General features: G+C 37.6%; 1 protein-coding gene across 1 annotated transcript in view; it reads right to left on the bottom strand.

Moving 5' to 3' along the window:
- LOC126469698 (uncharacterized) overlaps positions 1-16,536 on the bottom strand; it is an 894,140-nt gene that overhangs the window by 34,724 nt on the left and 842,880 nt on the right. The window contains exons 36-37 of the mRNA XM_050096872.1: positions 13,953-14,008; positions 12,804-12,880 (exon numbers count right to left, since the gene is read on the bottom strand). Coding sequence (XP_049952829.1) covers positions 12,804-12,880; positions 13,953-14,008 — 133 coding nt within the window. The remainder of the gene's footprint in view (positions 1-12,803; positions 12,881-13,952; positions 14,009-16,536) is intronic.

The raw sequence follows: 16,536 nt of genomic DNA, 5'->3' as shown, positions 1-16,536 counted from the left end.
CACCATATGCACCATCTGGATTCTTCCCCCAGACATCAGTTTTTCAGAACTCCACAGGTGGGAACTAGCACTACAACATGTCCTTGGTTTTAGCCACCCACCTGGCCTTAATTTACATTAATTTCTTCTGTATCAGCATTTCTTTAGTGTAACTACTCTTTGCTTCACTCTGTGTTAGTTTTCTGCATCTTTCATTGTCTTTCACATCTATTTTACACTCCCCCCCCCCCCCCCCCTCCCACCTCTTTTATGTACAATGCACTTAGCTTTTCACTATTATTGACTCATGCATGATGTTTAAGCAGTAACCTCCATATGAATATTACCCTGTCTTCTACCTTTAAGCTCTCAGGTTTCAAATCTTGCCCAGTGCAGTCCCCAACAGTCAGTCTTTCCTTCTCATCCCATATGGTAAGTCTCCCCTGACCTGCGGTTCCTAGACCTCTCTAGCCCTTTTGCTTCACCCTTCTTCCTTCCCCTTCAACCCTTCTGCCTGAAGAAGGAGCGACTGACTCCAAAAGCTTGCCAATTACAACAGTCTTTCATGCATGTGTTCTGCCGCAACTTGGTGAGTAGATTTTTATCCATCCAATTAAATAATTTTGTCAATAATTGATTGTTTTCATTGTTACAAATTTTGTTTGTAGTTTTCAAGGTTAAGGGTGAAATTCCTGATGGAATGGCTTGGCTTGGAAGTCGATTATAGAATGTATTATTTTTACATTCATAGTAAACTCCATTTGAAACTGGGTGTTTTGCATCACAACCATTTGTCTAGGTTCCCTGTGAAACACTGTATCCTCAAAATTTGAATGGCTCCTCTGTGATAATTCTCATCTTCTGAAGCCCCGCTATAAAAAATATTTTGGTTCATCAAATTCAGTGGTACAGTTCTTGAGATTTCCAGTTCTTAGCAGAGAATTAATATTGTGTGTGGCTGGTTAATGATGGGCGACTGTAAATGCTCTGATTCATTGCTGCCTTCTAGGCATATACAAAAGGGTCAGTTACTTAAAAAGATAGACAGGTAAACAGCAAAATATGCCCAAGTTTTAGAGAAGTCAAAAGAAAATGTACTTTCAAATGGAACAAAACAACAGTTAAGGAGAAACTGAGCATTCCAAGCAAATGATAATAGGCCATGTTAGAGTTCGCTGAAATAAGCAAAACAATTTGAAAAAAAATCTTTGACAGGAAGTAAGAAGGTACAACAAAAATTAGTTGAGAGAAAAAATGCAAACAATACTGGTCAATCACACGATTATCTTGCATATACATCTCATTTTAACAATTAACATTGCAGATTACACAGTAACTAATATCAGGAATAAAAATTCTACAAACATTCAAAGATTTCTATAGACACTGGATTAGTTCAAGAGATAGATTTAAAAAAGATAGTAATGACGAAAATAATGACATACAAGAAGCTATGCCAGATGTAGCATGCAATATATTCTATGTACAAAGGAAGGAAAAATGCCAACAGAAAATGATATTTCAATAGAAATAATTAAACTCACAAGAAAAAACAATACAAAAGGAACCTGAAAAATAACTTTACACTATGCCTGCAGAGGAAGTTATTTCCCCAAAATTTTAACAACGCTCTAACTGAAATGTCCTGGCAGATTAAAACTGTGTGTCGAACTGAGACAAGAAATTTGGACCTTTCTTTGTTGTGGACAAGTGCTCTAACAACTGAGCTACCCAAGCACAACTCACAACCAACTCTCAGAGCTTGACGTCTGCCAGTATCTCATCTGCTACCAATGTTTTAATTGTTCTACTTCACATGAAATAAGATAAACACCAAACCTGAAAAACAATAGGCCTGTCATTCTCCCCTTCATAGCATATGAGACATTCTCTAGACTTAAAACTACCACACAGAAAAAACAATTGAATTATAATAAAGCAAGAGAACAAATTGTGTTTAGAAGTAGTTATAGCATAAGGGCTTGCTCAAGATATGAACAAAATTATAGAACAGAGCAATGAGTGTGAATTCCCATTCTGCATGGGATGCATAGATTATGAGAATGCTTTTGGCTCAGTTTCAACAAAATCTGTACTATCAGCATTTGAGAACTAAGGCATCAATTCAATTACTATTACTTGACAAAAAGAGTCATAGTCCTAGGCATAGTGGGAAATGACTCGATCACTTGCCTAAGTACAGCCACATCCCAGTTCAAAGTAGTGTGTGTCTTTACCTCACAGTGGAGCACAGAAAGTGACTGCAGGGGTATGCCTCTGTGGACAGTCGTGGGGTCTCACTGTTACAGCCATTACATTTATTAATGGTGAGAAGGACGAAAAAAGTGAATAACATGTAATACAGGGAAAATGTTATAGTGGTGTAAGCTGATTAATGCAAATTGCTATTGGAAGGGTAATACGCTGAGCAGAGTGGTAAGTATCAACCCTAAAGAAGAAGCAAACTGCACAAAATAAATATCTCATTGATATAGTTAAATCTGTAATTAGGCAGCAATTTCAGCTATGTTATGAATATTACATGGAAATACCAACTCTGTGAAAACCTCACAGCATTTGTCACACAGAAGTGGACTTTGAGTTGCAAAGGATCTCTGAGAAAAATTGCTGTCTATGAGATCTTGTTTCAAAAAGTGCCAGAATAAACAAACTGTGGAAACAAGCTGAAACAGTTTCAAAAAAGGCATTCTACATTAGATTTTTATGAAAACATTTAAATTAAAGCATCCAGTGGTTTATTTAGACAAAATGTGTATTTTTATGTATTACACTGAATGAGTAATGGGAAGGTGATAGTGTCTGAGGAGTAATTATTGTGCTAAGAAGGAAATTGGCATACAGACTTGATGTGCATGACAGCATTCCACTGGTAAGAATACTGGAGTGTACTCTATTAATACCACCCTCATCTGTTTCTCGAGCATAAATATAACTGTGCTGTTGCCATGCCCAGGCACTTCAGTTTAGTTTTCTTGGTAGCTATTAGTGGAAATAAATTTCAAAAATGAATGGACAAATTAAACAGAGCAAGTTCTGAAGTAGGCCTGCAAAGCAATATAGAACAAAACACAGGCAATGACTTCTTGTGTCTAGAGCAGCTTAACACAGCGATTACATGGATGAAAATTTTCAATTAGTGTGAATTCCCAGTTTTAACTAATGGCAGTCAGACCTAGACTTTCAGTGTGAGAACAGTTCAAAAACTGAACACAGCTCAGTGATCCATGATGGAATTAATTGTATCAAAAGGACATAATATCACTTGAAAACACCACTCAACTGGAAGGTAATAACACAAAGTGTGGTAAAGACAACCTACAATCTTACCAGAACCATAATAAACAAAAATCACATGGAGGTAGAGATGTGGGAACAGATTACCAAAAAACACATGCACACCAGAAAATCAAGGGGGAAACCTACAAGCTGCCAGCAGAATGCCCCCTCCAATGTCAAAAGTAAGAGGAGGGTAAAGACCAGCAAGGTGAAATCTGCAACAAAACTGTATTGGCTATTTTCAGGCTGTCCAGATGAACAGGCATCATGAAGCAGCAAAAGAAGAGAGGCATCAAAGATACACAAGAATGCCTAGAATTAAGCACCAGAGGAAGAAACAAATGTTCGAAACTGGAAGTCAGTGAAGACACTCAAAACAAAACTGAGAGACAGAAATTATGGCCAGAAGGAGTAATCTTCTGTCCCTTCCTGTTTTGCAACTGACTGTTAAACAGATAATGATGTTGAAACTGCTATGGAATGTAAAAGGCTGAAAATCCATACTCAGTATTTTACCAGACAAAATGATGTTGAGCAGTGATATTCCTATTTTTGCAAAACCTTTCTCCAAGAAACATGGAATGCAAACAGTTTCTATATCACAAATGCACTGGCTAAAGCTGAGATGGAAGGGAACCCATCAGTAGGAGTGACTAAAACCCAGCCTTAGGTCAAGCAAAGCATGCAGAGATAAAAGACTATCATAATACTGTTGAACAACCCAAAATCATAGGAATCTATATAAGACCAAGTGGTAGAAATCATTAGACCAGAATGGTTCAAGAGACCCCAACCTACTGGCAAGAGAACCAAACTGCTGAATAGACAGGTCGAATAACAAAACAAAGGTCCTTATGGAGCTCACAGAAGAGGAAGGCTTTACCCACATCAAACGGAGCACAGAATAAAACCTACACCTCACAAAATGCTTCCAGTGCCATGAATCTTATATTTTACTGAGGAAATGAGATAATGCTCCAAAGCTTAACAACCACCACAGATTCTCCAAGCATGCATATAAGGAAACACCTCCTAGTAAGGACATAATTTCAGATCATGACAACAAAGAGAGAGAGACAAAATGAAAAGCAGTGGGCTCCAAGAAAAATCACCCCCAGCCTACCAGCATAGAACATAAGTGACGGAAAAATAGTAACCACAATAGAAAGATGCAACACTAATGATGCACTGCAGAGATCAACTGAATCCCTGATGCAGTCTTGGAAAAACTGAATAAGCTGAGAAAGAAAAACATGAGCAACAAAAATCTGTGATGAAGCTATATACTTACAAGAACAAGATATAGCTCACTGCTGAAAGAAAAGAAACAACAATATACCCTGATGAAAGAAGAATTACTACAGGAAGCAGAAGCAAAGCCCTGGAACCAGGGAAGCCAAAGATGACTCCAAGCATCTTCATGACAACACTTCATAAACCTACTCCAGAAGCAGAGCTCGCATTATCAGCTTGAGGGAAACAGTCTTTACCTGAAAACAAAATAACAACAGAAGCTGAAGTCTGATGAGTAACTGAAAGAAGCAAACCAAAAATGTAGTCAGTTCAAACAATAACATGTATGAGCTAATGAAAGGAACAATGCTATATGCTGTGAAACTCTGGACAGCACTATTCAACAAGTGCCTAGAAATCGTGGACATCCCTAAAACATGGAGAGAATTAACAGTTAAAGTTATGTACAAAGGAAAAGGATAACAGAACTCACCAGATTCATGTAGACCAGGGATCCCCAAACTATTTTGGACAAGTGACCCCTTTTCCAAAATGAACTGTTACCTCAGACCCCCATGGCCAAATTACCTACTTTTAAGATCAACCCCCTTATTCATAATGGTCCGCTAACTTAAAACAGCTGCTACAGAGTGTTATTTTTCATTCTGACTTAGGTCAATGGAGGAAGACAGAGTGAGAATTAGCAATGCTTTAAGTTAGCAGACTATTATGAATAAGGGGGCCTATCTTTAGTTTTTTCCTATTGATACAATATACCTAGGTACTATAAGACCAAGTGGAAAACTTTGCACTTGGTTAAGTGAGTAAAGTGGACTTCATTTTCTCATCAAAATTTAACAAAATAAAAAGACATACAATTCAGTAAATATCAAGTTTAATTTATAATGATTATTACAAATTAAGTACTTAAAGAATCTTAAGTAGGTAGGAAATTATATTTAAAAAAGTATTAATTCTCAAAGAGAAAATAAAACATTCAGTGTGATGGATGAAACTGGTGACTATCTACCAATCTAGCTACATCCGGTTCAATATTGGTGAGTTGCAGCCTTAAATCTCCATGTTCGTTGATTTTCAAACAGTCTCTTTGTTTCGTCAAAATGTTTGTTACCACACTGAAGCTTTTTTCAAGTAGGTATGAGGATGGAAAAGCGATAAGGTATTTTTCAGCAATGTTACACAATGTAGGATACTGTGTTTCAATGTTGTGTTGCAACCAGAACTTCTGATAGCCTTGGTTGAACTTCTGCTTAAGTTCTTCATCTGTGCTGATGGTAATCAACTCTTGTGTTAATTTAATAGGGGTCGATTTTTAGACCTCGCCGACCCCCAAAATCAGTTTTCGTTTATGTCGACCCCTAGGAAACCGATATCGACCCCAAGGGGTCGATATTGACCACTTTGGGAATCCCTGATGTAGACAGATTGCCTCTGAATATGCATCACTCAAGATATGGACAGCAAACATGAAAAGATCCATGGCAACACAATGACTGCAACACCCTGGGAACAGCACAGCTTCATTCCTGGAAGGTCAACCACCCAAGCAGTGGACATGTTCTCCAGTTCATAGTCGAAGCCCTGTCTGAACCTAAAGGATGTGTAGATGCAGTCTTTGTCGAGTGTAAACAAGCTTTTTATGGGATAAACAGAAGTAGAGTATTGAAAAAATTAGAAACAATACTAGGTGCAGAAAGTCAGATCCTCGAGTTCATAGCACGCCTCCCCCAAAAAAACAGAGTCACAATTCAGATGGATTAATTCAGGCCCAAGGAATCCAGTGAACAAATGTAGTACTGCAGGGAGACCCTATCAGTCCTACTGTATTCAATATAATTACCCATGAAGTGATCTCAAGGATACAGTCAGAAGAACTGAGAAGGTGGCTGTATGCTGTTGATATGGTTCTGTCCTCAGAAAGAAGAGAGTCCCTGCAAGAAGACACTAACAATCTGGAAAAATTGTCCCAAGAGAATGACCTGGTTATAAATAAATATAAGATAAAACGAATGAAATTCAGGAAAGGTGGAGGCCTGGCAAACAAAGGCAAATTCACATGTTGGGAACAAGATCTGGAAATAGACAAAAGCTAGGAATTACACTGTGGATGACAGATCATACATTTTCCAAGTACACTGAAGCAGAGTAGTAAGAGCAACAAAGGCAACTATTGAGTCCACTACCTGTAAGAACAGCAGTGAGATTATTCAACAGAAAGGTTGTGCTGAATGCATCATATGGCATGCAGCTTATACAAAGACACCTCATGTAACGAAATATTGAACGGCTATAAAGAAACTCAAGTCAGCATACCTGAAAAGAATACTATGTGTCTCAAAATGCACTCAGAACAGAGTAACCTACATCTTGGCAGACACAGCCTACTTCGCTGAAGACCTGATGGTGGCTCATAACCAGATATCAACCTCAGGAAGCACCAGACGACTGGAAGACATGAGGCAAAAAAAAAAACAAGAGATACACATCATGGACTCCTCAACTCCCCAGCAATGATAAACTGTGAATGGAAGGAAGTCACCTTCCAGCTGTACCACCTGTACATGAGGGTGGCAGTCCAAATATGCTCATCCAAAGCATATCATAACCCCACTGATAGTTGACAGTGCACCACACACAGAAGATATTGCAATACATATCACACCATTGAGAGTAAACAAAGAACTTTGTCACCATTTCACTATGCAAATGTTGATAATTTTAGTTAACTAATAAATCGTTGTACACATTTTATTAAATAAAATATTAATTTTAAAAGGGTGTTCATGAAAATTTGCAACATTTAAAAAACTGTCTAACTAAAATTCAGTCAATATCAAAGGCAGGTAAAACCATTGCTGAAGCAACAAGAATTTTAAAACACCTGAATGATGATAATTTCAAGATATGGTTAGGGCATATTCCTCAGATTATATCTCATACTGAAATAATTTACAACCAAATGCAATCTTGAGAAATTACTGCATTTAAATCTGAGTCATCTAGCATCAAAACTGGCCAGGACATTGTATGCATATTTCTCATGAAAATCCTCCAGATTTTTTGAAATCTGCTTCATAAGTAACCCATTTTTTGGTCAACTTAAAAGTTTTGACTTGGCCATATTTGTTGCAATTTTACATAATCCCTGTCTTTTTTATAATTATGTATTCTTTTTATATCCCAAAATCTTGTGAAAAAGCAGTTAAATGAAAATAAAGTGACATTGTAACTACTCTTGTTTATAGCAATAAAAAAAAGTTTTTAAATTGGATAATAATATATCGGGGAGATTATCAGAAAACTGAGGGGAATATGAAACAGGATTTCTCTCACTAAAAGTTTGTAGTTCACTTAGATCTTGAATACAATAAAAAGAAAATGGTCTGCACATAACCAAGTATGTTAATAGAATGATTATTATGACAGACCTCTTAACACTTACTGAGTTATATTGTTGTCCTCAGTTTGCTCTCATTTAGATTACAATACAAGGAATTTCACATGAATCACTAATCCAAATTTCAGAGAGTTTTCTGAAACTCTCATAACTAGTGCAAGCTATTCCACTTGCTGATGATTTTTTATAAAACTGCAATGACTGAAGATCTTCCCAGATTGGACCAAAACATTTCTTGCAGGAGATTTTTTACATCTTTTGTTTTAGAGACAGAATGAGTAATGTCTTTGATCACCATGTGAGGTGCCATTTGAGTCAGCGGTTTTCATTTTTTACACAGACTTTGGTACTTCCCAATATCATTACTGTAAAATATCTCACATTTTACATGGACAGAATTTTGTGCCTTCTCACAGCTAATGGAAAATGCCATTGAGAAGGAGGCTTCAATATATCAGCAGCCTGTGATTTCCAATCATTCAACTCACAAGCCACACCCAGATGAAAAGCAGATAATATCTGCTCATATTCATCACAGTAAGAAGACCGTGAACACAGTAATTAGTGCAAAAGATTGGTGTTACTCAACAAACAAATGAAATATTATGACTTCAAAGAATATAGAAAAGAAAGATTTGTTTTGCCTACTGAAATGGTCACATTGTTGCATAATATAACAACACAAAATTACAGGCAAAAATCCTATGACACGAAGCTCGTTGCTTGTTCCTCGACTGACGGGTTATGAATTCACTGCCTGTAAGACTTGGCCCATTCTGTTGCACAACCAGGAATTCAGCACTCTGTAATATGAAGACATGGCCGATTTTTAAGCATATTCTTTTTTCATTTGACAGTGAGACACTTCTGCATTAAACTGATAACTTTAGCTCATTTTCAAAATTTTGTGACTTGGCCGGTTTGTTAATAGGTGCCTCAGTTACTGAATATATAACAAATTTCAAAACAGCTATTTCTGAATTACAAAATTCAAGGTACTTTGAGAATCCTTCAAAGCCATGGATGGCAGTAGCTAAAGAACACTGTGACTGTTCAGAGGTTGGACAAAAATATGGGAACACTATGAGAATTGCATGCTTGAACATAAATGATGATGTTAGCCAAGCCTGCAGGCTGCACTGTTGTATTTGACCATGAATGGCACCTGCACAAAGTCCTTAACATGTTGAAAGTGTCAGTTGTGGTCAAAACACTGTTCTGTGTAATTTTGAGTGCATTATGTTAGAGCTAAGTGTTTGAATGTGGGAAAATTGTTGTTACTTGTATGGCAGGTGCTTACATAACCAAGGTAGCAAAAATTTTTTGTGTTTCAAGAGGCATTGTGCCAGAATATCTATACCACATAGTGAAAATTAAACTCTGCCCAAACAGGCCATGAAGGTCCAATGGTACCGACCGGCCACCATTTCATCCCTAGCCCACAGGTATCACTGGACGCAGGTATGGAGAGGGGCATTGTGGGAAACTGGAAGAACATCAGCTGCTAAGTCACAACATGAATGAAAGTGTGTGTTGGTTGGTCATGATGGGCAGTCATTGAAGATGGTTCTGACAAAAAATAAGATGATGACAGCTGCAAAATTCACTGCAGAACTGAATGTCACACTTGTGAACCCTGTTAGCATTAAAAAAACATGAAGGGAGCTCCACAAGCTGGGACTTGTACGGCAAGTTGGAATTTCAAAATCAGTGATGAAAATGCTGTAATAGTAAAATATGATGGCAAAGCCGTAAAACCTGGACTATTAAGCAGTGGAAGAATGTCATTTGGTTGGATGAGTCTTGTTACACTGTAATGTCCAACCAAGTTTATGTCCCAAGAGTGAAACATGGCGTCGGCTCTGTGATGATTCGGACAGCCATATCATGATATTCAATGGGCTCCATGGAAATTCTGCAAGGTCACATTACTGTCAAGGATTATGTAACCATTTTGAGTGATCAGACCCAAGTTTGGTCCCCAGTGGTGATACTGTGTTTCAAAATGACAGGGTTCCCATCCACACAGCTTGTATCATCCAGGACTGATTTTGAGAGTATGAGTATAAATTGTCACATCTCCCCTGGCCACTACAGTTGCCAGATCTCAATATTATTGAGCCTTCATTATCTACTTTGGTGAGAAGGGTGTGTGATGAGTATCTGCCTTGAGAACAGTTACACAAACTTGTCACTAAAAACCATACAGGACCTGTATTTACACATTCTGAGGTGACTGGAAGATGTTTTGAATGCCAACAAGTTTCCTACACTGTATGAGGCATGGTAATGTGTTGCGTTTGTGGTGTTCCCATCTTTTTCACAAACCCTATGTTGATGTAATGGGCAGATATTATTTCGCTAAACACTTAGTACCGGCTAAAATGTTCTACAATAAATGCTTCATTAGTTTTAAGAATTAACATAATACAAAAGAGAGTGTACTGGCCACTGAAGTGCAGCCCATGATTGACACTGAAAAGCTTGAAACTGAACTAAAAGTATTCTAGTGTGTGGTTAATATTCATGAATATTGCAAATTTATTGAGCTGCTGAAATTTATCTTCAAAACTAATCTAAATGATGTTCTGTGTGAGGTTATGAAACTGATAAAAATCCTCTTGACAGTTAACATGACTAGATCTGATGCAGAATGCTGCTTCTCAATTGTTATGCCAACATCTTCCTAGTGACCTCTCAGTCTGTGGGTAGACTGGATAGCTTGCTGCCTATTCAGTTCTGATGTGAGGAGCACAAAAACACTGGCACTATGGTGAGTGTGTTTACCACATACCAGGCCTTTGCTGCCTGATCTCCATATGTGAAAAGAAGTGGCGCTTTTTCATAACAACACCAGGGCATACCTGTATAAATAATGGTCACTCCACCCATGCAGTATCTATTGTCTATTGCTACTTACACCAGGAATGTCACCATGTCAGCAGTAGACACAATGTGGGTCATCCAGTCTCACCTAAAACTAGCTGCCACTAGTTTTATGGGCCACACCTAGAAATAATGTCACTGGGGTCTGAACTTTTACCTTCCAGCTTGGACCTGGTACAGGTGGGCATCAACTGACTTCTCGGCTCTTACAAGGCATCTTTGGTTCACTACCCATGCTGTGATGCCTCCTGCACCCAACAAACTGAGAGCTTCTAGCTGGGTGCTGCATTCATGCCTAACAGTGTGGCTGGTCTGCTTATGAGAGTGCTGCTGCTCTGCACCTGATGTCTGCAGGTCTGACGCATCCATATGCCCACTGAGGCACTCGCACTGCTCCTTCACTGGTGACCATCTCCTGCTGCTGTGCATTAAGCTGGACAAGCACCACTGCCTGGGGTCATTGCATACCACTGGGAAATTATCTGCTTCAACTGTATGAATTCTGCTGAATAAATATGCTGCTGTTACCACTGCACTTATGATTCCACAATGGCCAAGGAACTGGTTCTTTGTATTTGCCACACACTCAACCTTCGTGACCAATAATATACCACTGAGAAGCCCAGTGGATTCTGAAAGACTAAATACACTTTCAATGGGCACTGTCATCCAAAGGTCAAGGGGAAAAATACTGATCTTGTCATGTAAATTAAAAGAAGAAGAATGGATTTCATTTTGAAATGAATAGATCAAGCTTTGACTACAACAATTTAGGTTAATGTTATTTTCTTTTTGTTCTTCTAGGATTTTATCAAGTTTCTGAGTAAATTTAGTTTTTATACATGTTTCTTTTCACACAATTATAAACCAAAAGGGTAAAAATAATTTTCTGGAGAAACACCCCCATTTATTTTAGCTATGAGCCACCACTGAATAGGAATATAGTATTAGTAGCCAAAGTATTAGTACTAGTAGTGGTGGTGGTGGTGGTGGTGGAGATATTCATTAATCAAGTGATAGAACAAACAACAGAAGGGTGACAAAACTAAATGTAAAACACATACAACCTACGAAAATCTACTGCTGTTTTTCTCAAAAATGACACCTGACTGTGGATCGGAAAATTAGTCATAGAAAACAGCACATCAATTAGCATGAAGGTAATAAATAAAATGTTAGCTATGTAATTGCACAAGTAAAAAATTACAATACATTTAATATGAAAAATACAGTAAATTTATGTTAAAATTCAGCATGTAACAAACCCATTACTGTAAATGTAATAATGTCATTATATAATTCAAAACTGGAACCATCATAGTCTACCACCATTTTCCACAAACTAGACTGTAATACAGCAATGAAAGAAAGAATAAATGAATGAGGGAACTAACACAGATAAGGGCATCTTCCTACATATGAAAACCACTGGCAAAATTACAACTGTCTGACTTCAGTAATAGTTATTCTGTTCCGCATCCACAGAAGTAAGCTTCAGTGAATTAACACAATGATATCATCAGATACAAATTGGGGCAAGTCTAGAATGAACAGATAAATTGTTGTAACCTGACTGTAATGGGGCTGAAAAAGAATGTAAATGACACCAGTATGAAATAACTTGTGACATCAAGTACTCGTGAAAATGGAATGGCTGCCCACAGCTTACCATCAGAAGGGAAAATTCATTATTGCTAACATACACATTTAGAAGAACAGAAAACTATTCACAGCTTTTAGAACTGTTTGTTCCTTCCTTAGGGAGACAAGATAAGGAAATATAAAAACAAAGCAGCCATGTACATACAGCTACATGAACTATAAACAAACCACTTATATCAAAACAACTTATAAAGCAATTGAAAGAATACACTGAAGAGGATGTAAAAGAGTTTATGTACAAATTAAGCATGGCTGTACATATCATACTATTAATCACAGCCTGCTTTGGTTTTATATTACATGTTATTGTATTATAAGTCTAGCTTACTTCTTCATTTTCCTGTTGGTAATGCTGTGGATGCCGATCATGTCTCTCTTTCTTCTTGGAGCTGCCAGGAGATAACCCTACAAAAAATAGCATTTCCCACTTTTTATTGAATCCATCAGCAACAGGCACAATCAATACCTATTACATACTAAATTCAAAATGTATTTATGAAAATCAATGTAGTCACTAATAAGGCAAAACATAGAAATTCAAACTCATATGGAGGCTTACCGATATTTGTTCTTCTGATATTATTTGTAACTGGAACAAGAAAAGAGCTAAAAATCAGAATGGTACCACAATTACCCTCCCCAACACATCAAATGTTGGCATGTGAAGTACAGATGCACAAGTAATACTGGGAGTAAACAAATAAAAATATGCCAGACAGCAAAATGTGTTGCTGAAAGTTTAAAGCTTAAAAGTAGCATCTTTATGTGTTGCAACATGTACAAACCTAAAATACAAGACTTTCTTTCCCCTTTGCACAGAAGGCTCTAGAATTCTAACAAAAATGAAATCACACACTTGTCTCTTCCTCATTCTTTACAAAATAATAACCAAGAATATTTTTCCTAGGAACATGAAACACACTAAACTCATACAGTGATACAAGTCCAAATCAATGTGTATTATAATGTTGTTGTACGGTATTATCTTTACTCGTAGTTAGATCTCCCTACACATTCTAAAACTAATGAAATGTGGGTTGCAATCAAAGGTTGTGGCTGAGGAATGCTTCACCATGTAACAGCCACGTTTCTGAAAATGTGAAGTAAGGGATTCACTAATGTGAGGCATACCACTCTAAAAGTTGAGTTATTTTAGCAAACCAGAAACTTGAAAAAATGTCTCACAACTTATGAAAAATTATTATTTCAAAAATAATCTTCAACAACACTTCATTCCACTGACCCATTTCAACTGATTGTCTGTAGCAGCTATAATCAGATGTACAGAAGGAAATACGAAAGTAATTAAGTAAGTAAGTACGTAAATAAATAAATAATTTGTACTACCACATCAATTTTCCGACAGATAATTCTCAATGATGTGTAACAGTAGAAAGAGATTCTTATGAAATCTTTTGGAACAACTGCTTATTAACTTAACTTGAAATCACCATCATGTACACGAGTAATAACATACCTCTTGCTTTCTTGGCATGCTTCCTGGAATCTGGTTCGTCATGTCCCCATGTTCCCCTGGTGACAACAAATATTAATTAATATCTTTGAATTATGCTTTAGCATTTAAATCACAAAAAGGCATACAACAATGACATACTTATGAAGATGAAATATGAAATGGAATCACGATAATTAATCCTTAGTAGATAAAAATGTGGAGAATGAAGGACAGAGTCATTTAACACTGCCCTTTAGCCAGAATACAAAACACACATGACATAAAACTGAAATAGACACATTAGAGGCAACATAAAAAGGTGCGTCCTCTCAAAAGATTAGAAAACCATGGGTCCAAGGGCAATGTCCTGAAGGAAGATTGATCAGTCACATTTTGTCCCATCTCTGTGAATGGAAAGAGGTGCACCGCGATTGCACAGTTGGTTTCAATGACTGCAGTTTGTTGTGCATCACTTTAGGTCACTTTCTTTCTATCAGAAGATTACCTACTCGTTAAACAATGAGTCAGCAGCTTGTGGACAGACATTTTCATGCACTGTATTCCTGACAAGTTTCTTTGGCAATTAATATACATTGGATGTCATGCTCTTGACGATCAAGCAAAAAAAAAGTCTTTGAAATGTGTCACAGGTAGTCATGCACACCAAGTCATCTTAACTTGTGTACATCAATGATATAATAATATAATAATTCCACAAAATTCAAACCTAAATTGGTTCAAATGGCTCTGAGCACTATGGGACTTAACTGCGGAGGAAATTACCTAGTACATTATGCTGACGATATCTCTTTCATGACCTGTGGATTTACAAAACACTTGGCAGTGCAAAATAATACAAAGAACATTAGCCTCATCACAGAATATCTCACAAAAAAAAAAAAAAAAAAAAAAAAAAAAAAAAAAAAAAAAAAAATTACTAAATAACGGCAAGAAAATTCTGATGGAGTTTCTGCTAAATAATAAATCAAGACAAGTGGATGCTGAGCCAGGGCTATCAGTTGAAACAATTGATAAACATAAATTACTGAGTGTTACAGTAGATGAACATCTTACATGGAAGGAGCACATCAGTTATATATGTACAAAAATCTCCTGTAAAACCTACCTGCTAAAATGCCTTTCTATTATAACAGCACCATCTGCCTTAAGACATCTCTAGTTTCAGGACTGTACTACAGTTCAATTCTTTTATCTTGGCGGCTCGCGCACGCCCACCCAGACGCGAGAGACTGCTGCGTTGCCAGTTGCAAATGACACATGCGCCAAGAGAAGCAGCGCCATCCGACTGCTTTGACACACTTATCATTCGATTTCCCAAAAACTATTTGGCCCAAAAATTTGATTTTTACACATCTTCATGACTGATACCTGTTGTTGTTGTTGTGGTCTTCAGTCCTGAGACTGGTTTGATGCAGCTTCTCCATGCTACTCTATCCTGCGCAAGCTTCTTCATCTCCCAGTACCTACTGCAGTATACATCCTTCTGAATCTGCTTAGTGTATTCATCTCTTGGTCTTCCTCTACGATTTTTACTCTCCACTCTGCCCTCCAGTATTAATTGGTGATCCCTTGATGCCTCAGAACATGTCCTACCAACCGATCACTTCTTCTAGTCAAGTTGTGTCACCAACTCCTCTTCTCCCCAATTCTATTCAATACCTCATCATTAGTTATGTGATATACCCATCTATTGCTTGCTCAATATACAGATTGAATAGCGTCAGGGAGAGGCTACAACCCTGTCTCACTCCCTTCCCAACCACTGCTTCCCTTTCATGTCCCTCGACTCTTATAACTGCCATCTGATTTCTGTACAAATTGTAAATAGCTATTCGCTCCCTGTATTTTACCCCTGCCACCTTTAGAATTTGAAAGAGAGTATTCCAGTCAACATTGTCAAAAGCTTTCTCTAAGTCTACAAATGCTACAAACATAGGTTTGCCTTTCCTTAATCTTTCTTCTAAGATAAGTCGTAGGGTCAGTATTGCCTCACATGTTCCAACATTTCTACGGAATCCTAACTAATCTTCCCTGAGGTCGGCTTCTACCAGTTTTTCCATTCGTTTGCAAAGAATTCACATTAGTATTTTGCAGCTGTGACTTATTAAACTGATAGTTCGGTAATTTTCACATCTGTCAACATCTGCTTTCTTTGGGATTGGAATTATTATAGTCTTCTTGAAGTCTGAGGGAATTTCGCCTGTCTCATACATCTTGCTCACCACATGGTAGTTTTTTGTCAGGACTGGCTCTCCCAAGGCTGTCAGTAGTTCTAATGGAATGTTGTCTACTCCAGGGGCCTTGTTTTGACTCAGGTCTTTCAGTGCTCTGTCAAACTCTTCACGCAGTATCATATCTCCCATTTCATCTTCATCTACCTCCTCTTCCATTTCCATAATATTGTCCTCAAGAACATCGCCCCTGTATACACCCTCTATATCCTCCTTCCACCTTTCTGCTTTCCCTTCTTTGCTTGGAACTGGGTTTCCATCTGAGCTCTTGATATTCATGCAAGTGGCTCTCTTTTCTCCAATGATCTCTTTAATTTTCCTGTAGGCAGTATCTATCTTACCCCTCATGAGAT

The sequence above is a fragment of the Schistocerca serialis genome, chromosome 3 (assembly GCF_023864345.2).
Source record: "Schistocerca serialis cubense isolate TAMUIC-IGC-003099 chromosome 3, iqSchSeri2.2, whole genome shotgun sequence".
NCBI lineage: Eukaryota > Metazoa > Arthropoda > Insecta > Orthoptera > Acrididae > Schistocerca > Schistocerca serialis.
The sequence above is the reverse complement of the archived record's forward strand: the minus strand, read 5'-3'. Positions and strand labels throughout refer to the sequence as shown.